Here is a 26,844-nt window from a genome sequence, read left to right on the forward strand (position 1 = left end):
GTGTGTGTGTGTGTGTGTGTGTGTGTGTGTGTGTGTGTGTGTGTGTGTATTTATTATCGGGGATGTGTATGGCCAAAAAGTAACGCATGCGCCTAAGAAGTGAGAGAATTTCAGCGCGCTGGTTCGAATTACGGCTCGGCCGCCGATATTTTCTCCCCCTCCACAAGACCTTGAGTGGTGGTCTGGACGCTAGTCATTCTGATGAGATGATAAACCGAAGTCTCGTGTGCAACATGCACTTAGCGCACGTGAAGGAGCCCACGGCAACAAAATGGTTGTTCGTGGCAAAATTCTGTAGAAAAACCCATTTTGAGAGGAAAACAAATGAAACTACACGCAGAAAAAAAAAGAAGAAGAAGAAAAAAGGGTGGCGCTGTAGTGTTGCGATGTGCTCTCCCAGGGTAGAGCAGCCCGAATTTCACACAGAGAAATCTGTTGTGATAAAAAGAAATACAAATACAAATACGATGTTCGTGCATATGCATACGTTTGTGGGTACGCTCTGCCACTGTTTCAGGAGGAACTAGATGTAAAAAGCATGATTTTGGTTTTATTCCATTTCCCTCATTAAACAAAATTATTTAGTTGATTAATTATTTTACTAACTATTTAATTCATTCATTCATCCATTCTGTCTGTCTGTTCCTCTGTTTCTGTTGCTGTCTGTCTCTCTCTCAGAGAACAAGATATTAAAAAAAAAGTCTTTCACTTCTTTGTACTTCCATCCTTTCCCTCTTATCTGTTACCATAGCTCTTTTTAGTTCCAGTTGTATCAGGCTACCCCCCCCCCCTCTACCCTCCCTCTCTCTTCCCCCCCTCTCTCTCCATCTATCTATCTCTTCCCCTCTTGTCTGCCTGTATAAAACTATATATGTATATATATATACACACAAAGTTATCTGTCCCCCTCCGCCCCCTCATCTAAGTCCTGACATTTAATGCTTATGTTCCGTCAATAGGATACCCCTGTGCTTTATCCAGCCTAGAAGAAAAGCACACAGACACTTTGATCTTCTGAACACTTTGAGAGAGAGAGACAGACAGACAGACAGACCAGACAGACAGAGACAGAGAGACAGGGAGTGTCAGAGAAAGACAGACAGAGAGACACAGAGAGACACTGAAAGAGACAGACAGAAAAAGACAGACAGACAGAGACAGAAAAGACAGAGGGAGAGACAGAGAGAGACACACACATACAGAGAGAGAGAGACAGCGAGACATAGAGACACAGAAAGAGAGGGAGAGAGATAGAGAGGAGGGGGAGAGAGAAGGGGGAGAGAGGGAGAGGGAGAGAGGGAGGAAGGGTGGGAGAGAGAGAGAGAGAGAAAGAGAGAGAGAGATGGGGAATGCCAGACTGAAGAGTACAGTCATGTTGGAATGTGGGGCAACCAGTATAGAGACGTGGTGTATATGTCAGAGGAAACCCCTGGGGCTCTCACGTCCTTTTCAACAGAAAATAATAAGGAAAATAAAAGCTTAGTGACGTCATTCAAAGTTTAACAGACACTTCTTGGGGACATCATGAACCTGGGATGAATTTAGAAAAGAAGAAAAAATCAAACAGCGCCATCTGCCCACGGGGATCCTTTTCCTGGTTCCTGTAGAGGGAAGCGGGGCATCTGTGGAAAATCTGAGCTGGGCCTTGTCAAGATGCTGCCTGAGGGCAGCAGGCCTCTGTCTTCACAGACCTTCCCTCTCCCCTTGCTTCCCCTTCAGCCACTTGCAGTGATGCAGTGAGCAGGCTATCCAATGCTGTTGAAGATCGCCAAAACTTCTGATCATCTGTATCTTTTCTTTTCTTTTTTCTTTGTGTGTATGTGCGTGTGTGTGCGTGTGTGTGTGTGTGTGTGTGTGTGTGTGTGTGTGTGTGCGCGTGCATGTGTGTGTACGTTTTCCAGCTCGCTCTCCCTCTATGTCTCTGTCACTTTGTTTCTCTCTCTCTCTGATATGTACAACCTCTTCCCCATCGTACCCCTTTGTGAATGGGCTAAAAAGTGCCTGGCCACAATAAATCATTTGTATTTGCATTTGTATTCTCTCTCTCTCTTTCTCTCTCGTACAATTGCACAACACAGCACATATTTATAGGACAAGCCTCTGGCGTTGACTGATCCATCCAGTTCATCGCCAGATGATCAAAAACAAATTCGAATAAATAACATGATTATACATGGTACAGAAAAAGAACATTAACAGGCATCTGCAGAGAAAAACTGCCAATGGGGAACTAATGATTATTTTTCTTGGGCTCTACAAACAAATCCAGCCCCATAAAAGTGCACAATCATCACGTCAAAAAAGACTAAATGTATATGTATAAAGCAGAGACAGACGGAGGTGTGCGTGAGGAATGAGATCTCTCTCTCTCTCTCTCTCTATATATATATATATATATATATCTACACACACACACACACACACACACACACACATATATATATATATATATATATATAACAGATAGACATACTGACTGATACATATAGACTGATAGACAAATACGTTAACAGACAGGAAAACGGACAGGGGGTGCCTGCACTTGAAAAGTGTATGCGTGATGGTGAAAGAGACAGAACGGGGTTAAACAAAGCCGTGGGAAGGGGCGTGGGGGAAGCAGCAACCCAATCCCCCGCCCCCCCCCCCCCCTTACCCCCTCGCCCCTCCCCCCACACACCCACAGCACTCTCTCCCGCACCTCCTCCCAAAAAACTGACAAACAGCAGTCTTGGTTTCAAGGAGGAGTCACAGCGTCTTCCTCTTTTTTCTTCACTGGCTGCGATCTCCCTGTTCACTCGTATACAAATTATGAGTCGACTTTTACGTGCATGACCATTTTAACCCCTCACCATTTAGGTCCGCCGGGCAGCCGAATTGCCATTTTCGGAAGTGTTCAAGCCTGGCTGTGTAATTTTCAATATGTGTGTGTGTGTGTGTGTGTGTGTGTGTGTGTGTGTGTGAGACTCAACATGAAATATACAACAACACGTCACAGATTCATGAATATTTTCTTTCCTTCAGCTTCCATGATATTGATCAATATGGCTTTGATTACACACAAAGTTTCATTCGTCTTTTAATTCTTTTAATAACTTATTGAGTTTAGGGTTGCATTAAAACAGAAAGGAAAAAAAATGGGAAGAAGAAAAAAAGAAAAGAAAACCAAGAATACAGAAAGAAAGCAGATAAAAATGTGTAAAAGAAACTGAGAAAAGAAACGAAAGAAAGAAAGAAAGAAAAAAAAAAAACCGCTTTGGAAAAAAAAGAAGAAAAAGAAGAGACGTGGTGGAAAAAGTGTCAAAGAATCCAACAACAACAGCCCATCCCTGTATATATTAAAGACAGCAATGAAAGAAAAGAAGAAATGGCAAGATTGTGAATGAGCTGGCGGCATGGCAAGCGCATCGCCTCCCTTTCCAAGCAAGGCAAGGGGGAGCACCCTAGGGGCAACACCAACACTTTCTTGTTCTATTCTGAGCAGTACAGTGGGATGAACCCTCAGAGAACAAACCATCCAACATCGTGTCTGGGGGGATAAAAAGAAAGAAAAGGTAAAAGGGAGGCGGAGTGAGAGAGAGAGGGGGGAAGGGAGGGAGAGACACAGTGACAATGAGAGAGAGAGAGGGGGGGGAGGAAGAGACACAGTGACAGTGAGAGAGAGGGAGAGAGAGGAGAAGGGGGCGATAGAGGTAGACGGAGAGGGAGAGTCAGAGAGAGTCGGACAGACAGACACAGAGAGGAAAAGGGAGCGAAAAAGAGACGCTTTGACACTTTAATGTCATCGGCCATGAGGTCCTTATGACATGGGTGAATGCACCAACATACTTTCAATTTGTAACAAACCATCACAATAAACGAATGAAATTGTGAAAACAAAAATATACTGAGTAATGAAACAAAACAAAGTCCCTTCTTAGAATAATAATAATAATAATAAAATGATAGTAACCAACAGGCCACCCAGCACATGATAAATCAGTTCATTTACTTATCAAATCACCATGCAACATATTCCAACACTGGCTACTGAAGAAAATTGTTAAACCAGTCTAACCACGTAGTTATGCTTGTTGTGCTTTTTGCCTTATCTTCATAGCTTCTGACATAAATTTCGCTAACGAGATTATCACCTCGTGATCTTCTAATGTTAACATTCTAAACAGATAAAAACAAACAAACAAACAACAACAAAAAACAAACAAAACAAAAAAGAAAAGAAAAAAAAAAGAAAGAGAGAGAGAGAGAGACGGAGAGAGACAGGAGAAGTAGGTGAGAGAAGTAGAGAGAGCGAGACAGAGAGATAGGACTGAGGAGGCGATAGAGATAGATGGATAGAGAAAAACAGAGAGAGAGAGAGGGAGGGGGGGGGGAGAAGGGGGCGACAGAAGTGGGGAGAATTAGAGAGAGAGGGAGAGAGCAATGGGAGAAAGAGAATGGAGAGATCAAACTCTCTCTCTCTCTCTTTTCTGTGTGTGTGTGAACACAGCTTCAATCACAACAATCTTTTGTATAGGTTGTCGTGGATTCTTTCATATACTTAAAAGGCATATAATAACAATCAAAGAAATAGCATGTAAGTCTATGTATCGGTTATGTCGTATGATCAAAGACTGGACTTCATACACCCAGAATCACACACCAAGGAAAAAAAAAAGAAAGAAAGAAAGAAAGAGAAACATAGCACAGACACACACACACACACATAGAATCAAACACATGATCTTCAGAGTTTCGCTTTCAGTTTCAAAAGGAGGCGTCACTGCATTCGGGCAAATCCATACACGCTTGGACAGTCCTGAGTGTATGCATATGCCTTGGTGCACCTCTCAGAGTGGATTCATTCTAAAGAATTTTGCCTCAGGACAACACGTATGTTGCCACGGGTTCTTTTTCTGTGCGCCAAGTGCGTGGTCCATACGGGACCTCGGTTTATCCTCTCTTTCGAATGACTAGACGCTCAGTTTGATCTTCCAGTCAAACTAGGGAGGAAGGGCGAGACCGGGATTCGAACTCACATCCTCAAGGACATCATATTGGCAAACAGCGTCTTAACCGTTCAGCCACCTTCCTCCTTAGGTCTTCAGACAGGTAAAAAGAGGGGCTGGGCGGGAGTTGGCGAAGGCGAAGGGGGGTCAGTCACTGCCTGAAGCCATGCAGTCAACTGACCCTGGCATCTTCACCGACACTGACCACGTATTGCTGGTTCGTCAGTGTCCTCAAAACGTGACTCACTGCACTGAGCCCCGCGAGAGACAGAAACTGACACCTGCTTTGAGAGAGAGAGAGAGAGGGGGGGGGGAGACACTAGAGACAGAGAGAGATGGAGAGACAGAGAAACAGAAAGAGTGGGGGGGTGGAGAGAGAGGTCGGAGAGCGAGGGGAAAGAGAGAGAGAGGGGGAGAGAGAAGGAGAGGGGAGAGGGGGAGAGAGAAGGAGAGAGAGGGGGAGAGAGAAGGAGAGAGAGGGGGAGAGCGAGGGGAAAGAGAGAAAGGGTGAGAGAAAAGGCGAGAGAGTGGAAGAGAGGGGGGAGGGCGAAGAGAGAGAGAGAGAGACCTAGACTCAGACTCAGGCAGATGGTTTAATGTGTTTCGGTCATAGGCATACACTGTACACATGGGGGAGGAGTGGAGGGGATCATGGGAGAAAAGTTCCAACAAAATTATCTGACAGAATTACTTTTAACCCAGAGTAAGAAGAAAAAGAAAAGAAAAAGAAAAGGAGAAAAGGAGGGGCGGGGCTGGGGTGGGAATGCGATCAACTACGTGTGTGCAAACAACAACAATGAACAAGGCGTCGTTAGGAAAATTCCAGGTTCCGACAAATTGGAATTTCTTGAAATCGTACAATGCATAAAATTGTCGAATAAGTAAAAACTGGAAGTTTGATCCAGACTTTACAACAGTGTCTAAAATTCTGACATGATTAATTATGCCGAACTAGATATGTACTGAGAGTTTGATTCATTGTGTGGATAGACCAACAACAACAACAAAAAGCGACACTGACAGTGTCCATGTATTAAAAATTTGATAATAAAGGAAACATTAAACGCATTTATTAAGTAAATTTCATCATTTTCCACATTTAAGCTAACTGCGTGTCATTATGAGAGAAAGAGAACTCTGAACTCTGAACTGGTTTAACTCCTGAGGCCACCAACCTGTACACAAACTGAGTTAGGCGAAATCAATGAAGGGAAAAAAGGACAAAAAAGGAGAAAAACAAGAAGACATTGCATCAATGCATACACTACATCAAGCATACATACTACTGGAGTGTAAGCAACTGATCTCGCAATCTTAAGGCGTAAAAAGTTACTTCGCTAAATCTCTCAGACACAGAGCATCTTCGTTCTGTAACAAGTAAGCTAGAGTTTGATGACGTCTGTTTCTGCAATGCTTTACAATGTATTTCTCTTAAAGCGGAGTAACGTGGACAATCAAAAAGGAAATTATTTTCGGTTTCGGGAGAGAGAGAGTGGGGGGGAGGGTGATGAAGGGAAGGAAGAAGGGAAATGATTCACGTATACATATTTGCGATTTCGCGATCATACTGTCGACATTGAGACAGAGAGAGATCGAAACAGGAAGGAGGAACGTTGACGTGCATGAGGAGTGAGGGAAAGAGAAAAAGAAACAGAAGAAGAGGAAGAAAAGACAGACAGTCAAAGGTTATAATCATGTGTGTGACAGAGATGTGCTTGGAGTTGGGTTAAGAGTGAGGAAGATCTGTGAGGCAAAGAGCCATGCGGTGAGACCACACAATGACAGAGAAAGAGAGACAGACCGACAGAGACACACATATAGATACAGACAGGAAGAACCGTCCCCCCAACCCCACCGTCACCCATCCCACCAACCACCACCTTTCCCCACCCCTCCACCCTCACCAAAAGGCACTCAGAGACAGAGAAGAGTCATCGTGCAGAAAGACATACAAAGAGAGTCAGAGACAGAGCTTGTGCGTGGGAGAGACAAGGAAAAGCCTGGGGGTTGACTGACCATGCCTGCAACCTTGACATTGACTTTCGGCAGTCGTCTGATATCCAGTGGGACGTGTGAGAGACCCCTGGGGGAAAGAAGGGGAACCAACCAAAAAGACGAAAGCTGGAAGTCTGAGACACCAGGGAGTGCCCTCCTTCATGATGTACAATTGGCAGCGAAGATGTCTTGGTATCAAAACTGTGTTCTCTGGTAAAGAGTGTCACAAAGACACAACATTCATCGTAGAGAATAAAGAGTAGACCTATATCATTGTCTCCCTTCAGCGAAATATGGCTTACATCGCTGTAGTTAACCAATTTTCAGTCTTTCTGGATAAAAAGAGAAACAGCAAAGACAATCTGTAATCACACACACACACACACACACAATTACGTTTTTATGTGTACATGGGGAACCCATCTTCAGCACACGTTGCCTTGTAGGGACGGCAGGTGGTATAGAAGGAACAGAGTCTGTCCACATTGTATTCAGAGCCACGGAATTGGCCTGACAAAACATGTACTGCTCTAGCTCTGTGTATACCGCTCTATGTACATTGTATCGTATTGTACTGTATCGTATTCTCCTGTATTATGTCACATCTAGACCAACAGTCACATACCCTCCATCTGACACTTAAGTCGTGGTCATCTTCGGCTCCAAAAGACGAACATCATATTGCACTGGACTGTATTGTATTGCACTGCATTATTTTTTGTCATTACATATTGCTCTTTCGGTATTGCCCACAGAACTGTTCAATAAATGTGTTCACGTTCGTCTTCTGGATGTTATTTCTTTGGCGTGTTCGACTGAAGTGTTCACAAAACATATGATACCAGAAACATTCATTGAACGTGACGTATACAGCACCACACACTTAAAAAAAATTAACTACCCATACACGTGTCCTTTTCTTTAGAAATTAACGCATCCCCCCCCCCCCATGTGTGCTTTAACTGTACAAAGTTGTGCTAAATAGCATATTTTCCACTGTGCAACGTTGCGGCTGTTTTCTGTCAACGCCTGACGGAGCTATGCTGCTGTTTGGCACCACGGTACGGTGTTGGGTGCTATCAGAGATTCAGTATACAGAGTCTTTACTGCCAGATATGTTCAGTGTGTCAGTCACAACTTAACGGATGCACAGACTCATGACTATGCATGATGCCAAATGGGGAAACAGTTGGAAGACGACGCAAACTACTGTCTACATTTTCCCCTAAACCGAAGAAGTTTTTGTGTTATTCTTTTTCAGTTCCCGATGTCACTCTTGATCGAATCAGCAGCAGCAATTATAGTTGTGGTAATAGTAGCAGCACTAGAAGCGTTATGTAGTAGTAGTAGTAGTAGTAGTATCAGCATATGATAGTAGTAGTAGTAGCAGCAGCAGCAGCGGTAGTAGTGAAAATCAGTATGTAGTCAAAGTAGTATCACCATAATTATGATAGTAATAATAGCAGCAGCAGCAGCAGCAGCAATAGAAGTAATAGTAGTTGTTAATGCTGTTGTTTTAGCAGAAGAATCGATAGGAGCAATTCTGATATAGCAGTAGTTGCAGCAGCAGCAGTAACAGCTGTGGTAACATAGTGATCAGTTATTACCATCATTATGTTAGTGGTTACCATAGTCCTCTATGATAATGCTGCTGTCACTGCTTTTACTGTTTTATGACCTACAGCTGTATGTACTATATCCTCCTCCTCCTCCTTTTCTTCTTATCATTATTATCATTATTATCATCATCATCATTCCAATTCTTAGTAGTTAAAAAAAAAAGAAAAAAAAAGAAAAGAAAAAAGAATGCACAACAGTAACAAGATTTCATAGACATCAACGACAAGATTTCATGGTGACAAGACAGTGCCGAAGACAGGTCAGCTCCACCTATACCCCGCAGCATGCCGTTCATTGTCAACACCAAAGGTGCACGTCCGCATGTTCCGACACCAGTACGTTGTTTCTGTCCGGAGGGGTCAACCCTGAAGGAGGGTGACATTTGCACCGTATTCTCTTGCTGACTTCATTCCTGAGCGCTGAGGTGGCTGAGTGTGGTGCGTGGGTCATGTTTTGTTTTTATATCCGAGGACTTTTCGTTCATTCATTAATTCCTTAAAGCCCAGAAAACAGGACTAAAAGTAACATGCTATTTCATAAACCTAAACAATAACTTTTTGCTGTACTGTGTTACGTTCTGGTTCTTGTCGCGACAAATTTCTACCTGTAAAATTCGAGCCAAAGAATAATTTATCGTGTCACTCAAAGATCGTACGTGGGAGTGGGGGTGGGGGGGTGGGGGTGGGGGCAAAAAATCGCGATCTTTGCATCAAGCGTAATAACCTTTTAAAATGATAGTTTAAAAAATAAAAAATCCGTGAAAAAAAAATAAAATAAAATAAATAAATAAAATAAAATTCACCATCCACAGTGACTGGGAAAAAACAACAACGTAATCTTCGTTTTAGACTCCATGCATGATTCCATATAAGATACTTTTTGTATCCCCAAGTTTTCAACAACGTCACTGAAGGACAAGACAATCTTCCCGATTCTCTTTACGCAAGACTTCTGGAAAGATCTTTTTGATGGCGAACCTCGCCTCCGGCTACCTGCGTTTCCCATGACGACTGATGATATGTTTCGTATATATAACCCACCTGACAAAATTGATAGATGCAGAGAAAGGAGCAGAGGAACAGGCAAGGGGTGGGGTGGGTGGGGGTTCAGAAAAGCAGATAAATATCACAGACTAAATAAATCCAATCTCGTACTAGTGCTGCGGGGTGTGACCTGAAAAGCTCCCCGCGCTCTACCCCCCCCCCCCCCCTCCCCCACCCAACCACCCCCAACCCCCTCTTCATTTTTCATTTTATTTCATTATTTAACTTGCACAACTTTTCCCATACAACCAAATACGAGGATCTTATCTATCAGATTGCAGCCTCTGGCCCCAAGAACACAAGGGGGTGAATCCGTCATGGATCTCTCTTGCCTGTGGGTCAGCTTGGAGACAGACATAGTCAGTCTAAAGGAATTCAACTTGGGAGAGGGCAAAAATCTGACGAGAAACCCCAGTTGAGATGATCTAGTGCCATCTGGTGGATCTCGCTTGCACCGTGACAGAAATTGTCCTGGTATCAAGCCGGATCTTGCCATTTCTTTGAGAATGATGTCGAGGAATCGGGCCAAGAGAAAGATAGTGCACCCTACTCCTCAGCTAAGTTGTCACCACAGTATATACCGAAGGTGGGTCGACACTTAATGGGAGAGTTTTGCCAAGCAACATACGCACAAGAGAACTACTCGTGCTATCGAATCATCCTCAAGTTGATGAAAAATCTATATAGAACGGCAGCCCCCGAGAAAAGTAGTGTACTACTTCTCAATTCTTTGTGTCGCCACAAAAAGCTCTCCCCATGGCAGTTCGTTTTTGTGTTGTTGTTTTTTTTTCTCCACTTTTTCCCCCCACAGAGAAGTGCAGTTTTATACGGCAACATTAACAGGAGTGTTCTAAAGCTGTCACATCTTCCTGTTGATGCAGAAAGGCACGGGAAGCCTCCATCAATGAAACTGAAGACGGAAGACGACGACGACGACGACAAAAATGAAGATCAGCAATTTCTGCTATCACCACCACCACCACTACCACCATGAAAGAAAGAAATTAGAAAAAAAAGCCATAAAACCGCAAAAGAAGGAAACTTACGAAAGAAAAATGAGAAGAAAAGCTTTCAAAGTTTTCACTCTCAGTGCCCATTATGCCCTTCAACATGGAAGGCAGCAGCTTTCAATGTTACCGCATGCTCAACATTTTGCAAAGTCTTTTGAGTAACCAATCCCCCCCTCTTAGCACTGCGAGCTTAAGGCTTAGCTGATGGAAACAAGTAACGCTGACAACAATCAATAATCGAACGAAGATTCAATAAAGTAGAGAAGAAGGAAGCTTGTTTCCCAGCCAGGACGTTGAATGGTGAAAGCGACGACGACTTTCTGACTGACGAACCTGGAGAAACTGTTTGCTTAACAACAGTGGGACTGGGACCACACAGTCGAGTGTCATCCACTTCAAGGATGCGTCTTTGGGTGTGTTGCTCTAATTACCTGACCAACACTGCAAGTGTCTGTGTCTCTCGGGCTTGGTTAACGCCGGGATATCATTATGACAGGAAGCGTAGAGTACAGCCTTGTCACGCAGTCCCAAACCAAAATGGACCTCCAAAGCAAATCGTCATCGTCCTCCTCCTCCTCCATCATCATCAATATAAACAAAACAGTCTCAAAATCTGTGGCCTTTCATGCCCTGGTCTCACGGTGACCTCAGTTTCAATACCCCTCCACTTCTGTGCTTGGGGCGAGTCTTGTCAATGTCTTCAATTTCGGCAGATTCATGGGGGGCTGTTGTTTGAGGGACATGGTGGCGGTCTTCACTCTGGAAGGGACGCTCACTCAGTCTGGCTCCGCGACTAACGACATTGTCGTTAGTATGGGGCTTAGTAGGTGGTGTCCTAAGTACGTTGAATCAGAACAGGCACCACTGAGCACCACCGAAGTGACTCAGCAGCAGTGCAGGGTCTCCTCTGGTGTGTGGCCTCCTGGCGACCTAACATCGATGGTTCCCTGCGGACTGCCGACGGTGGAACTCTGACGGACGAACCTGGGTGTGGTCATGTATGGGGGAATCTAAAATGAGTGGCGTGGGAATAATGCCACTGAAATGGTGCAGATGATGAGGCAAAAAACAAAAAAAAGAAAAAGAAAAAAAAGGTAGACACTTCCTGGTGCTTTGCCAAATAGAAAACAGATATATGAAATAATCCCTTGAATAATATGTTCTATATATTGTTGATATTCTTATCTGTCTTCACTTCCATCCATCTCATTCTTTTCAGTGCAAACCAATGCCTGGAATGAAAAGCACAACAAAAGTGTTGTTCATTACACCTCCTTCCTTCAGACATAACTATTCAAAAAGTGGAGAGGGTGAGAGTAGAAGGAGATAAAGCAGGAATAGCTCCAAAAGGTGCTCAGACTTATTCTGGGACATTCAGATGTGAGCTAGTTGTATGTGCATGCACTGAAGCAAATAATATTAAACTATTTCATACCTGGTGACTAATAATGCTAAACTATTGTTGTTTTTTGTCACATGCAAATTCACAAACCAGTCTGACTGACAAAAAGGCTGACAATATTTACTGACAATTCAAATAAATACTGAAAAAAATATCATGAATTCAATAGTCATGAAAAAAAATTGCCCATTTGTGAGTACAGCATTGCTGTATGTCAAATACTCATCATGATTTGGTAATATTCACTTTTTTACTCTTTCAGTATGCAGTCGTATCCTTTTCCTGGAATTAACACCATTTTCATGCTTTTTTTCTTTTGTGTTTGTGGGCTGCCAATCCCGTTTCTTTAGCCATGCTGCCACCTGACTGGAAATCACATGGGATCTTTGACATGTATATCTGATTTTCTGCATGCACATAAACAAGAAGGGAGATAAGGTACCAACAGGTCTGTACCAACTTTGACATGGGAAACTGAAAATTTTCCACCCTTACTTCAACAGGCACTTATGAGTTTCAAACCTCATACCTTAAGGACAGGCAGAGCAGAAGGCCATTGAATTAACTGCTCTGAAATAATGGCCATAAATTTTCAACAAAGTGAGCAATCAGAAGAACCAAAACAATCAAAAGACAACTACAACTCACAAGAAACACAAATTTCAATATTCAACGGAATAATTACATAAACAGAAGAATTGACAAAACAACAAAATAATTATCAAACTTACAATAACAGTCAAAGATGGTTTGAATCAACGATTCAATCAGACAACGAGTCAAACATTTTCATCCACGTTCGAACAAAATCAGCTCTTTGCTGCATGGGAATCAACTGACATGACATGACATTCTCTCATGCCCAACACAGTGATCAAGTGAGTGAACTAAGTGATGATGCACAGTGTCTCCTGCCCAAGGACAACAACGCATGGCGTGATGCAAAGGAAGTTACTTCACATGGGAGGATATCCACGCATTCCCCCAAATCTTGGTGGTGGCATGCCTGAAACAAAAATAACGTGGACATTTGACTGTTTCGCATCACTTTTTCCCACTTTTACAAGACTTCATTCAGCCTGTTTGGCTGGAAAGAAAAGAGAGTGAGAGAAAGACAATCAGAGAGAGGCAGACAGGCAGACATGGTGAGACATGGACAGTGACTGACTGACTGACAAACAGAAGGATGACAGACACAAAAGAAGCTAAATCTGTCATTATTTCAGCTTTTTTTCAGAGTATCACAGCAAATCTAAAACAAATAAGAAAACAAATAAATAAGAAGACAGTGTCCATCACAAATAAAATCTAAAAGCATAAAAAATGTCACCAATGTTATGTCATAAACAAAAACTCCAAGCTTACGGAATTAGCAGGAGACCATTTAGTTTTTCTGTAGTCCTTCAAAATCCATCAATCTTTTTTTTCTTTGCAGTAACGACTTAAAAAATACAGGTGTTTGAGCTTTGAACAAAAACAACATGTAAACAACCGCACAAACACACAAAAAGTATAATAAAATGTCAAAAGCAACAATAATAATAACAAAATAAAATGTGAACACTTTCACCATGTCAGCCAGCATAAAACATTAACATCACTGAAATACACTTGGCAGCTCTCTGTCACAAAAGCTCAAAAAAATATGTTCTCAACGACCTCTGAAAACTCCCAAATTGAACAGGAACCCTACAAACAATTCAGACTGTTAAAAAGAAAAGAAAAAAAAGAAAAAAAAGATAGACCAAGGAAAGGCTGGAGGGGGACATCAGGAGTAACACTGGGTGACATTTGTGGAAAACAAACTTAAAAAAAAATATACACACAAAAAAAACAAACTTGTGTGCTCCCTTGGGCAAAAGAGGCAGAGGACCATCTGCTCTTACTGATCATCTTCACCAAACAACCCCTTACTTTTCTGATGGTGACACTAGGCCACCAAACACTGCTATCTAAAGACTTTTTTTTCTTATCCTACCCTCTTTCCAATTATTTTCTAACCCCCCTCTCCCCCCACCTCTCTCTCTCTCTTCCCTCCCCCCTCTTTTTTTTTTTTTTTTTTTTTTAATTTGAAATCCCTTTTTCCAGAAATTCCTGAGTGAAAAGTTATTCAGTTTGGCCTTCACCTCCTATACAATGTTTGCAATGTCAGTATTTTACAATTCTGTTTTTATTCTCATGGTTTCAAGTGAATGCTTGTATCAGTCTGCCTGTACCTGTCAAGTATCCTATAAAGAAGTAAAGAAAGAAAGAAAAATGCAAATGAAAATAAAAAGACAGACATAAATAAACAAACAAGGAGATAATACGCAATATGCAGATTTCAAGATTGGTGAATTTGTCCAGAGGTATAAAGACAGGTTTATGACTGAGCAACAAAAAAAATCAAAAGAACAACAACAACAAAGAATTGGAATAATGTTTCCAAACATGTAAAACTATTTTGAATATCCAGTTAAACATTTGATCAAGAAAACATTACGCAACCAAAGTCCCCCAATCAGCTTACAATTCCGTTCAAAATAAGTCTCCCTCCCATCTGCCAACAGAACCACAGCTGTCAGCAGACCCTCAAAGTCCAGAGAGAGGGCAGGCAGGAACCCAAGGACCAATCATCCAATCAAAATCAGTGGATCACCACTTGGTGTTAAAGAGTCTAGGGGATGTGTTGACAATACAGGCAACATCCTGGGAACCAGGGGGGCGGGGGGGGGGGGGTTTGGGGGGGGGAGGGGAAGATAGAGAGAGAGCAAGGAGAAGAGAGAGAAAGTGAGCAAGGGGAAGACAGAGAGAGAGAGAGAGAGAGAACTGGGAGATGACAGGATGGTAATCTTCTCTTCCATCACAGGGCTGTGTGGTGGTGGACACAACCACCTGCGTCTCTCACCTACGGCTCGACACCCCTCACCACAGCTGAGCCTTGGGGGCCATACGGGGGTGAGAGGCAGGATGCAGGGCAGGGACCCTTCCGCCTTGCCTGCCTGTGTTATTACAAGCACACTCCCCTGGGCCAACCACAGTGGAGGGGTGGGGGAAGCGGGGGGACACTGGGAAAGAGAGAGGAGGAGGAGGAGGGGCTGGGGGGCATGGGGGAAGGGGGACACACACACCACACACACACACACACCACACACAGACACACACACCTCAACTCTCCCAATCAATAGACAGGCCTGATGAAAGCATAATCACACAGTGCCCCGGGCACTTGCAGCCAAAGGAGTTATTACACACTGCGGGCATCAGCACAAAGCCCTAGCAACACCGCACATGGAAAGGGGGGAGAAGGAAAAGAAAAAAGTCCTGAGATGGGAAAGCTGAGCTTATTTATTTATTTTTTTATTAGTTGTTTGTTTTCTGACTTTAACACATTTTCAGCCTCCATACCTCCCTTTTTGTTGTTGTTGTTGTTGTTATCTCCCTCCCTTTTTCCTCCCTGCAAAATTCCATATCGCTAAAACTAAACTGACACCCCTCCCCCCCAACCCTCCATCCATCTCCTCTAAAAAAAAGTTCTATCGCAATTCTGCACTGAACATTTGAACAGCAGTTTTTGCAAACTCATTAAACCTATTACACAGACTCACTTTGGTTTCACTCATGCAAGTAAAAAATTAAAAAAATGTCATTGTAAAATTACGCTTTTTAATTTTCTGTACTGCACATTGATACCTTCAGGTCAATAGGAGTGGTATTTACTTTTTTTTCCCCCTTTCGTTTTCATCCTTTCACGCTTTTGCTTTTTCTTTTTTCTTCTCACTCCCCCTTTTTAATGTTTCTCAATTTCTTTGGAGAAACTGATTATGATTGCCTGCACTGCAAACAGACCAGCACAGCACTTGGAGAAGTAAAATGAAGCCACAGATGCCAAATGCTTCAGAATCTAACAAGAAATGGGGAAAGAGAAAGAATAATCACCTCTCCTGGATGCTTTCAAAGGAGGGAGTACACGCATCTGAAAGCATGTGTTGTGAAAGTATGCATGCACAGGAACACCCACACATGCATGCATGCACGCACACACACACACACACACACACACACACACACACACACTTTTATAACGCTTTTATAACTAAGTTCAGCAAAGATGTTAGATGCGTATGTGGAGAACATATATCTAGCAACCATATAATATTCGAATGTCAGAATCTAAAATTTTTTTTTTTTTTACCAGACTTCACCAAAAGTTCTTTTGAATGTGTTATTAACAATTCCAATATGTTATTTGCTGTTGCAGAAGGTTTGCTGCGTAGTCCAATAGGACATTTGTTATAGCTGTTTGATATTGGCGTTTATAACGTTTCCATTTTCCCTAGCGTTGTCTCTCCCTATTCACCCTCCACATATACACACACTTTTACCACCACTCCCCTCCCACAACCCCTACTCCCAGGGTTTTTTTTCCCCCCGTCTAATATCACTTCAAGTGGAAAGACGTTAAACTGAAGACAACAACACTCTCTCTCTCTCCTTCTCTTCTTTCTTTCTGTCTCCTCTCTGTTTCCTGTGACACAGTCTTCCCTATGAAACATGACCACCAATGAACTCCACATACTATCATACACAGTGGACATGCATTTGGACCGTGTCTCTGGTCGTTATACAACAAACAAATTGTTCTTTTCCCTGGTAACAATACAAACTGATATAGTGATAAATTTGGAGTCATGCTAATGTTCCACCTTTTGGCATACTCAATAAGCCTTTGTTCTCAATCAAATAAACCACAGAGGAACGACGAGGAAAAAAAATTCTTCACACCAAGGGGAGCATACTTGTATCCTTCAAAACATTCACTTCATTCAAGCATTGCTTTCCCCTGAGCTAGACCAATAACAGTCATTACAAATGTCAAAAGGCAGACTTTATAAAAAATTTAAAAAAATCTCCCCCCTCCCATCCTTTAAAAAAATAAAATAAAAAATAAGTACACAGCAATGACAACTTCACTTCCAAGTCTGTCTTCATAGATCCTCCCACCCCACCCCACCCCCGCCACACAAAAATACTGAATAAGAAGAGAGAAAGAGTGAAAGAATTGTGAAGTTAAATAACTTTGACAACAGATCTACACCAACAACAGTTTATGACTGATCCCAGTCAACCCCATACCAGATGAGATACCACTGATTTTCATGCTTGGTGTGGGTTGGGGGTGTGTGCCATCACAGCAAACTAACTACAACAGCACTGGATAAAACATCACATAGCAGATATAATGGAAACAGGTAAAATACATCATGGTGCTCATTCAACAAACAGCGCTAGACACCTGAAAGGCATGCAGCAGGTAAACTCAATGCATACATGTATGTCCACAAATGTGTCTAATGTGTACTCTTGTTGAAACAGCCAAGACAAAAACTATCATCAGTTCAGTCTTAAATTTCTTCCACAAAACCGATGACAATGTTTGACATGATCCAAGTAGCTGTTCATCCTCTACCATTAGGCCAGCAACGCCCCCACTGCCACCTCCCAACCCCGCCCTCCCTCCCTGTACATATCAAGATCATGATCATGTGGCTGGTTCTGAACATGATATCAAGTGGTTCTGAGGTCATGCCTGTCAGTGGTAAAATTTAAACTTCCTACTGAAAAGGAAACTGTTCAGTCTGGTATTTAAATGTTGACCATGCACTGCCTTCTGCATATACTGAAAGTCCATGCTTGAGTTATTTTTTTAATTAAAAAAAAAAAAATAAAATTTTTTGGTGGAAACATATATACACTCAGAGATCGGGGAGACAGATAAGAATCAAAAACACAATGACAAAACAGATCCTTGTTTTGTAAACTAAACTCAGCTTTAAAACAACAGTTTAATGGAGAATTTTGTTTCCATAGTCAAAAGCATAACTCAGTCTAAACTTCCAGAAAGTTGGACTCAATTGCCCTCTGATTTGTCTGTATCATATACAGAGCTGCACTATAGATTTGAGAACAGAAATTAATTTGCATCTTATATGTGAAATAAAATAACAAAGTTTACAAGAAACAACAACAACAAAAAAACACACATTCATATCAGGACCTCTCTCTCTCTCTCTCTCTCTCTCTCTCACACACACACACACACACATACACACACACACATACACTGACACACACGCACACACACACACTCACGCAGGCACACACACACACACACACACACACACACACACACACAGACAACCCCTTGCCTGTTTGTAATAGACAGTGATACAAGCACCATATAATGTTTTATTTATGTTTCCAGTGTTCAACAAAAACAAGTCAGCATAGTTATTTGTGTCATGACCAGCGCCTCCGAACTCTCTTTCTGCAAGTTCTAGGATCCAAAACTTCAGTGCCAATATATCTAAAATTAATACCTCAAAATACACATAGAAATAAAAAATAGATGGAATTATGAGATGTTAAATTCTTAGAGAACAACATTACGTTAAATATTTGTTTGGGTATTTATTCCTTTGTCCACAACTTTTGTCAAATCATAAAAAAGAAATCAAAACAAGAAAGATGAACAATTAATTGAATCAATTTCTCATGTAATTCCAGGCACAAGGTATAAGAATACTTTATCACATCCATAAGAGACATTCCTAACTTGTTGCAATATAACACACACAAAAACATGATCCTCCCATCCCTTTGCAGGGTACACTGATCTATGTTTGCTGATAAAAAATATGAGATTTAACACATAAACATGACTCCCAACCCCTTGCAGGAGTACACTGATCTATGTTTGCTGATAAAAAAGATGAGATTTAACACATGAACATGACTCCCAACCCCTTGCAGGAGTACACTGATCTATGCTGATAAAAAGATGAGAATTAACACAAAAACATGACTCCCAACCCCTTGCAGGAGTACACTGATCTATGTTTGCTGATAAAAAAGATGAGATTTAACACATAAACATGACTCCCAACCCCTTGCAGGAGTACACTGATCTATGTTTGCTGATAAAAAAAGATGAGATTTAACACAAAAACATGACTCCCAACCCCTTGCAGGAGTACACTGATCTATGCTGATAAAAAAGATGAGATTTAACACCTTGCATGAGTAAACTGATCTATGCTGATAAAAAGATGAGATATAACACAAAAACATAACACCCAACCCCTTGCAGGAGTACACTGATCTATGCTGATAAAAAGATGAGATTTATCACAAAGCACATGACCCCCAACCCCTTGCAGGAGCACACTGACAAGATAAGATACAACATACAAAAAAACATGCCACCCCTCCCCTCACCTCACCCCCATTCCAAGCACCCCTATCCCCTTGCAGCAAACACTGACCTCTCAAAAAACGAGGCTGTGGAACTCGGGGCCTGGCCATCATTGCACCAGGCATGTAGGGACCAGCAGGACCATAGCGGGGACCATGGGGACCATAGGGGCCAGGAGGACCACGAGGACGAGGAGGACCATGGGGGATGCGGGGACTGCGGGGGCCCTGGGGACCAGAGTGTGTGGGGGTAGGGCTGGAAACCGGGGGTGTCGGGGGAGAGCGGGGACCGAGGGGCTCGGAGGGAGAGCAGGATCCCCTGGAACCAGCATCTGCACATCCCCGTCATCTTGCACAATCGTCACCAACTTGCATTGTCATTGTTTTACATATCACTGGTATTACTTAACAGGTCATCATCTTTTACACCAATGTCATCGTCATCTTGTACATTATTGTTATCTTATCACCATCACCATTATCTTGCATATCATCGTCATTATCATTGTCTTGTACATCATTGTCATTTTCTTGACTATCATAACTATCTTAGTCCTGTTCATCACCATCATCATCATCTTGCACATCATCAGTCTTGCACATATCATCATCATATACATCACCATCTTTCACGTCATCCTCATCTTGCTTATTATCATAATCAAAATCCAATGTGCAAACAGCAATTAAAATAAAAGAAAGAAGTGAACTGGCATCCAGTGGCCAACGCAGTTTACTTGTGTAAAACTTTGCTAATCTGAAGTACTTTCCGCACTAACTTTCCTTACTTGATGAGAAACAGTGATTCAAAGACAGTATGTGTGTGTGTGTGTGTGTGTGTGTGTGTGTGTGTGTGTGTGTGTGTGTGTGTGTGTGTGTGTGTGTGTGTGTGTGTGTGTGTGTGTGTGTGTGTGTGTGTGTGTGTGTGTGTGTGTGGAGGTTCCAGTCTGTTCAACAATAGAAAATGGTTCAAAATATAGAACTCCATACCATTTATGACTGACAACTCTCTCACAAAGGCAACTTGAAATATTCTTTCAGCACATAAAATCATCATGCTGTGATAAATTAACAGTTGTTTTTGTTTGCCAAAGCACACAACCAACAAAGTGTCGCAATGTAAACTGCGTGCTACAGCAACTCACTGATCATTTATGAATCTTTCATCCATTTCAAACTTCAGTTGTACTTTGCTTGTCTTGCTCAGACTTATTCTCCAGCAGACTGGTAAATACTTGAGGTATTTTTACTTCCATATCTTACAGTACCAAAAACGTTAATACTTACTGGGTCCATTGCAAAAATGGCATTCAGCTTAACTTTCACTTCCTTCAGTATTATCCTACTGAGATATGCAACAATATTAGACTGTCTGTTCATTATTGGTGATACAATTTTAAAGACTTTTTTGCCTGATAAGTCAATTTCAATAACATACAAAAGATGGGTTGTTTTTTTTTTAACAGATCAGCTTGAGAACTGTGATGAAATTCGAGAATTGAAAAATCGACGTACTCATGAGTGTATTTGTGTGTGTGTGCGCGTGTGCATGCATGCATGTGTGCAAGCATGTGTGCGTGCGTGCGTGTATGTGTGTGTGTGTGAGTGTGTGTGTGTGCATGATTATTGCTGAAAATTCACTTGAAATATAGTTGCAAGACACTTTAACAATGTTAAATCACCCTTAAACTCCTGACACACACAAAAATGAACATGCCTGTACACCACTTTCAAGTCCAACCACCCACCCACTCACCCACCCACCATATTCCCCCCAACCCTGCTCCCAAACGAAACCTAGACCCTGTTCACTTACCACCTTTGGGTACATGTGGAGTGAAGCGAGGGACCAGAAGTTTGGTGGGAGTGGACATCACAGCAGAAGCCATCATCTGTTGGGAGGGTCCTCCAACACCCTGGGCAGGACCCTGCAGACCGCCGGGGGTCACCCCCAATGACGACAGCATCCCCCGCCCAACAGCACGACCAATGCCTGGTCCTCCAGCTGCTGTTTGGTCAACACCCTCCTGTGCAGGAAAACGCTCCCTTCAATGTTCTGCAGTGGTATCTCTTCTTTCCATGACAAATTTCTATGACAAAATCTAACCACTCAACCGTTGTTTTACCTCAGTTTTCAGTACACAGAATCTATGCACACGCACACACACACAATATATATATATATATATATATATATATATATATATATATATATATATATATATATATATATGTATGTGTGTGTGTGTGTTTGTATGTCTTTGAAAAGAGTTGATGCTACAGGGTAAAGAAGTTTGGATGCTTTGAAACAAACTTAGATTGATGGCTTGAAAAAAAATCTATATTGAAATGATTCAGTCAGTTGCTAGATCTTAAATCCAACACCCCTAGCCCACCCCCACATCGCCAAAAAAAGAAAAAGATTTTTTTTTTTTAAAGTAACCATAATCTGCCACAAAATAGTTAATCATGACTCTGTTATTCCCAAATTAAAAAAAAAAAAAAATTCCAAAAATAACCTTATTCTGTCACAAAATAGTAAATCATGACTGTGTTATTCCCAAATGTAACAACAGGGGTAAATATTTCCCATAAATCACAAGTGAATCTTGAGTCTTTTTTTTTTTCATTACTTTCTGGGAATCATTGAACTGGATTTGTGTGTGTATTAATTTTCAAATAATGTTGTTGAAAGGTTTATCAATAATGGGTTATCCATCCTGTGAAACAACTTAATAAAGGTCATTAATGGAAAGGTGTTACTGACAATATCTGTCTGTCAAGTATAATTCTGAATGCTTGGTTTCTGTACAACAAAAGTTGCTCAGAATGTTGAAGTAAACTGAGAGCATAAACATCAACACACCTGCACACACACACACAACACAAAAACACACAGACACATGGACACTAGGGTGAATATTATGTTTAAACAGTTTCATTTTCTTCATCTGTACACTTGAGTCATAAAGAAATGCAAGACTACCAACATGATTACAGGTTAAATCTGGTACATAAAATTTCTAAACTACATAAAACTGTAACAGAATCATGATTCTGTCTCTTAGGTAAAAATCATAAACCATCAACATGGAAAACTGTGGACATATAGAAAGGCAGGGCAGACAGACAGAGAAAGATTGCAGAAATAAAGTAGAAGCAACATCATTTCAAATAAAAGTGATAGTGATGGATACAGAGAGAGAAAGACAGAGAGAGAGAGAGAAAGGGGGGTGGGAGGTGGGGTGGGGGTGGGGGTGGGGATAGAGTCAGGAGAGAGATCTGTTCAAAATTGTCATTCTTGATATATATATATATATATATATATTACCAATGGGAAATAAGAGATAAAATAATTAGAAATGAAAAATGAAAAATAAAACAATGTCTGTCATTGAGTGTCAACATCATATACATATTGACAATGACTCCAAAACCAGGCAATAATCATTACCTTAGGCTCTGTAAACACTGAAACAGTAAGTGAGTAAGAGAGCAAACATGGCAATTACCTGTTAACTTAAGATCTTGAAACAGTAACTAAAAGAGCAAATACTGATGATTACCTGATATCTTAATCTTTTTTGTGTTTTTTTTTTATTTTCCTGAGCTTGAAACAGTAAAAGAGCAAATGATACCTGATACCTGAAGCAAATTTCTATCAGATCATGTCATGACCCACCTCAGCAGGAGGCCCCACCACAGTGACAGACACCACACCTTCCCCTCTGAGCAGCACAAATCCCAGGAGTCTTTTCTCTTCTTGCGGCGGCTTCCAGCGCCCTGCCTTGGGCCTCTGCCAGCGAAACTCATCGCAGTCACACAGGATCATGTTCATGTGCTTGTCGAAGGCTTTGAACCTGCCGATGAATATTCGTCCATCCTGCAGCACGCAGCGCATGCGGTAGTTGATGTGGTGCAACATCTTGGCACTCTTTCCCACCTGCAAGGCATGTTAGATCAAATTATTTCATACCTGACAATAACATTGGACTCCACCCTCATTCTGCACTGTTTCCTCCCAGCTCAACATTCACCCCCATCCATCCTTTCATACCTTTCAAATAGTAAATATCAAATGAGAAATTTGATACTTTAACAACATGTCTGTGATCACTAGTATGTATGGTGGGACAGAAAACAAAATTCCTCCATGCCTGACAATTCTAACATTTACACATTGGGTCAATTATTTCATACCAGACAGTTCACACATTTGCATATGAAGTTAATAATTTCATTAGTACATTTGCTCATCATTGGAAAAGTCAATTATTTCAAGCCAGACAAATCTTATATTTACATGTTTGGTCAATACCACACAATTCATACAGATGCAAAATGTAAAGGTACTCACAATGTGTGTGTGTGTGTGTGTGTGTGTGTGTGTGTGTGTGTGTGTGTGTGTGTGAGTGTAGTGTAGTGTATTGTAGTGCAGTACTGTGCAGTACTGTGCAGTGCAGTGCAGTGCAGTGCAGTGCAGTGCAGTGCAGTGCATAATGCAGTAAAGTGCATTTCAGCTTGTAGTGCAGTATAGTGCAATGTGGTGCAGTGCAGTGTGTAATGCAGTATAGTGCAGTGCAGTGTGCAATGCAGTATAGTGCAGTGCAGTGCAGTGTGTTGTGCAGTGCAGTGTGTAGTGCAGTACAGTGCACTGCAATACAGTGTGTTGTGCAGTGCAGTGTGTAGTGCAGTACAGTGCACTGCAATACAGTGTGTTGTGCAGTGCAGTGTGTAGTGCAGTACAGTGCACTGCAATACAGTGTCTTGTGCAGTGCAGTGCAGTGCAGTGCAGTGCAGTGCAGTGTGAAGTGCGGTGTAGTAAAGTGCAATATAGTGCAGTGTGTGTGTGTGTGAGTGTGTGTGTTTGTGTGTGTGTGTGTGTGTGTGTGTGTGTGTGTGTGTGTGTGTGTGTGTGTGTGTGTGTGTGTGTTACAGACAGAGAGAGAAAGAGAGAGAGTGTATGTTTATCATGTACATATGTGTGCATGTATAAAGCACATGCAGTTCATGACATGCCAGACTGACTGACACAAAAACAAATGTTTAACTAATAACATTTATGACAATCATAAGCAAACCCCATTCTGTCTTTCAGGACTTTCACTTTCAGTGTGCACAGACCTACAACCAAATCAGAAAAATCCTTGAGAAAGCTTGGGCTGAGAGCTTGCCCCCTCCACCACACCTCATAGCATTGCAATCATCAGCATTAAATATCACATGATATTCACCTTATCTTGATCTGACAATTGCCACTTTCAGATAATCTTTATAAAAAGCTTCCAGTCACTTCCTGTCTTCTTGGAGTCAGACATGTAATATCATCTGCCACAGCTCTTTACAGACTTCTGTATCCAGTTTTGTTTCTTGTTTGCTTGTTTGTCCTTCTGTGTTTGTTTGTATCATTTTCTGGTCAGGATTTATATTCTCTGAACAAAATTTACATCTTCACTGAAAAAAAGGCTAAGAACCAGTACCCTATTAAGAATACACAATGTATACAGCTTATCAAAAGAACCAAAGGAAAACAGAGTTTGATGAGAAAAATATGACTCCTTCACTCCTCACAAAACAACAAATATGAAACACAGAGAAAGAATTAGAAGAGATTTCCTTCCATCCACCCCACCCACCTTTCCTCAGAAATTTGATAACTGAAGTCTACTTTTTTTTCTTCTTCTTTTTTTTTTTTTTTTTTTTTTTTCCAATTCAAGACTCCAGACTGAGACCTAAATGTTGACTGAGAAATGATTAAATAAAATTTGGAAAAGAATTTTCATCTGAGAATCTGGCCATATTATATGTGGGATGCCTTGGGGTTTTTAAAGCAATATTCCTTTCAAATTCTTGTTTGAAGAAAAAAGGAAAAAAAAGAGAGAAAATAACTGAGGATAACAGAGAGAGAGAGAGGCAGAGAGAGAGAGAGAGAGAGAGAGAGAGAGAGAGATTGTTTTACTTTTTCTTTTTTGTACTTTCTTTCATATATCTTTGTCCTCAGTTTGAATTCTTAGTGAATTATATCAAGTGTTAATCTCAAAAAAATTTTTTCCAGTTTCTTGGCACCATAAATGCCACGGCAAGGCATTCTGTGTCATGACTGTGTGTGTGTGTGAGGTGGGCGGGGTAGGGGGAGGGGGGGACGTGTGTGTGTCTGAGTGTGTGTGTGTGTGTGTGTGTGTGTGTGACATGTTTCCCTCAGCAATCTATACAGGGAAGTGTGAGTGACTGACTAAAGCTTTAATCAAACATTATATAACCGGGCGTAGTGGTCATGTCGTCTCCATGTCAACAACATGAAGCGGCTGTGCAACAAGCAACCACCAACTGAATTTCCCGATTGCCACACACACAAAAATACGCAACAATGCTATTCTTGATGAATGAATGTCTATGTCAAAGATATCAAACTACTGAACCTACCATTTTGAATTTGCAGATGCCGTCGACTTATTACGCCAAAAACTGGATGGTCGTACGGCCTCACAACACACATTTGCACACAATACGGTTGATTTTTTTTCCCCCGGAAGTTGTTTATGGTTAGTTAAATATGTTCAGGTTTTACGTCGATGGGGCGACAAAGTAAATTTGGAGGTGGGGACTTATCAAACACTACACTGACAGCACTAGAAAGACAACATATTAGGATGGGCAGCGAAAGTGCCAATTTTTATTTTGTGTGTCCAAGACCCAGTGCGTCATTTTACCCACTGAGATGCCGAAACCAGTCTAGAGTTTTCATTCTTGACGAATACTGCAAGAGTATGCGGAATCATCAAGACGAACCAAACGAAACGATACTATAAAAAAAAGAAGAAAAAAAATAAAAAAAGAAGGTAAGAATAAACTAAGGCCGAAGAAAATAACAACAAAGGTCATTAGTTTGATTCCTCAAAGGGTTATGTCCAAGAGACTGAGAACCAGCAACTAAGGCAGATGTGTGCCAGTGGAATCAATAATTCCAGATAACTGGAGAACCCAGCCGAAATCCCAAATGTACATGTTACCAACACAAACAAACACACACACACACGCGCGCGCGCGCGCGCTCCAACTCTTGACCCCCAACTCGTCCCCCCACCCACCCCCCAACCCCTTACATACATAAACCACACTTTCTGGATATTTGCTGAAATACTTTGTAAATGCACCACATTCTTAGCATCTATTACTTCATCCTAAACATGTGTTACACCACCCTGGATGTTTCTTTCTTCATTCTGAGCATGTCTTACACCATCCTGGTCGTTTGTTATTTCATTCTGAGCATCTGTATTACATCATCCTCAATGTCAATTGGAACTTATTCTGCCGAACAGGTGCTACTTGTACATCCTGGTCATTTGTTACTTCATTCTGAACAGGTGTTACACCATACTGGTCATTTAGTACTGCATTCTTAACATATGTTACACCTTCCTGGACATTTGTTTCTTCATTCTGAACAGGTGTTATATCATCCTGGGTGTTTGTTATACGTTACTTCATTCTGAACATGTGTTACATCATCTTGGATGTTTGTTATACGTTACTTCATTCTGAACATGTGTTAC

At 41.5% G+C, this 26,844-nt stretch overlaps 1 protein-coding gene across 2 annotated transcripts; it reads right to left on the reverse strand.

Annotated features, from left to right (window-relative positions):
* Positions 1-12,828: 12,828 nt before the first annotated feature.
* On the reverse strand, positions 12,829-25,827 carry LOC143285829 (small nuclear ribonucleoprotein-associated protein B-like). Of its 2 annotated transcripts, none has more exons than XM_076593261.1 (5): positions 25,712-25,827; positions 22,971-23,231; positions 21,105-21,315; positions 19,360-19,607; positions 12,829-13,061 (listed from the first exon to the last, which is right to left on the reverse strand). In XM_076593261.1, exons 1-4 carry the CDS (start codon positions 25,712-25,714, stop codon positions 19,399-19,401), a joined length of 684 nt encoding a protein of 227 aa, XP_076449376.1. In that variant the 5' UTR covers positions 25,715-25,827; the 3' UTR covers positions 12,829-13,061; positions 19,360-19,398. The 2 variants fall into 2 exon arrangements, with proteins under 2 accessions (XP_076449376.1, XP_076449375.1); XM_076593260.1 differs by having other exon boundaries at positions 19,360-19,620.
* Positions 25,828-26,844: the final 1,017 nt, after the last annotated feature.

Source organism: Babylonia areolata, chromosome 9 (assembly GCF_041734735.1).
Source record: "Babylonia areolata isolate BAREFJ2019XMU chromosome 9, ASM4173473v1, whole genome shotgun sequence".
NCBI classification, from domain to species: domain Eukaryota; kingdom Metazoa; phylum Mollusca; class Gastropoda; order Neogastropoda; family Buccinidae; genus Babylonia; species Babylonia areolata.

What these genes read in the sequence shown, in the direction of transcription:
- LOC143285829 (XM_076593260.1), bottom strand. An exon ending in TGGTGGGGCCTCCTGCTGAG is followed by an intron (nt 21,316 to 22,970) that starts GTGGGTCATGAC and finishes TTTCCTGCACAG; the next exon opens with GAGGGTGTTGACCAAACAGC. An exon ending in ACAGCCTCGTTTTTTGAGAG is followed by an intron (nt 13,062 to 19,359) that starts GTCAGTGTTTGC and finishes TTTTTGTTTCAG; the next exon opens with GCATGCCACCACCAAGATTT.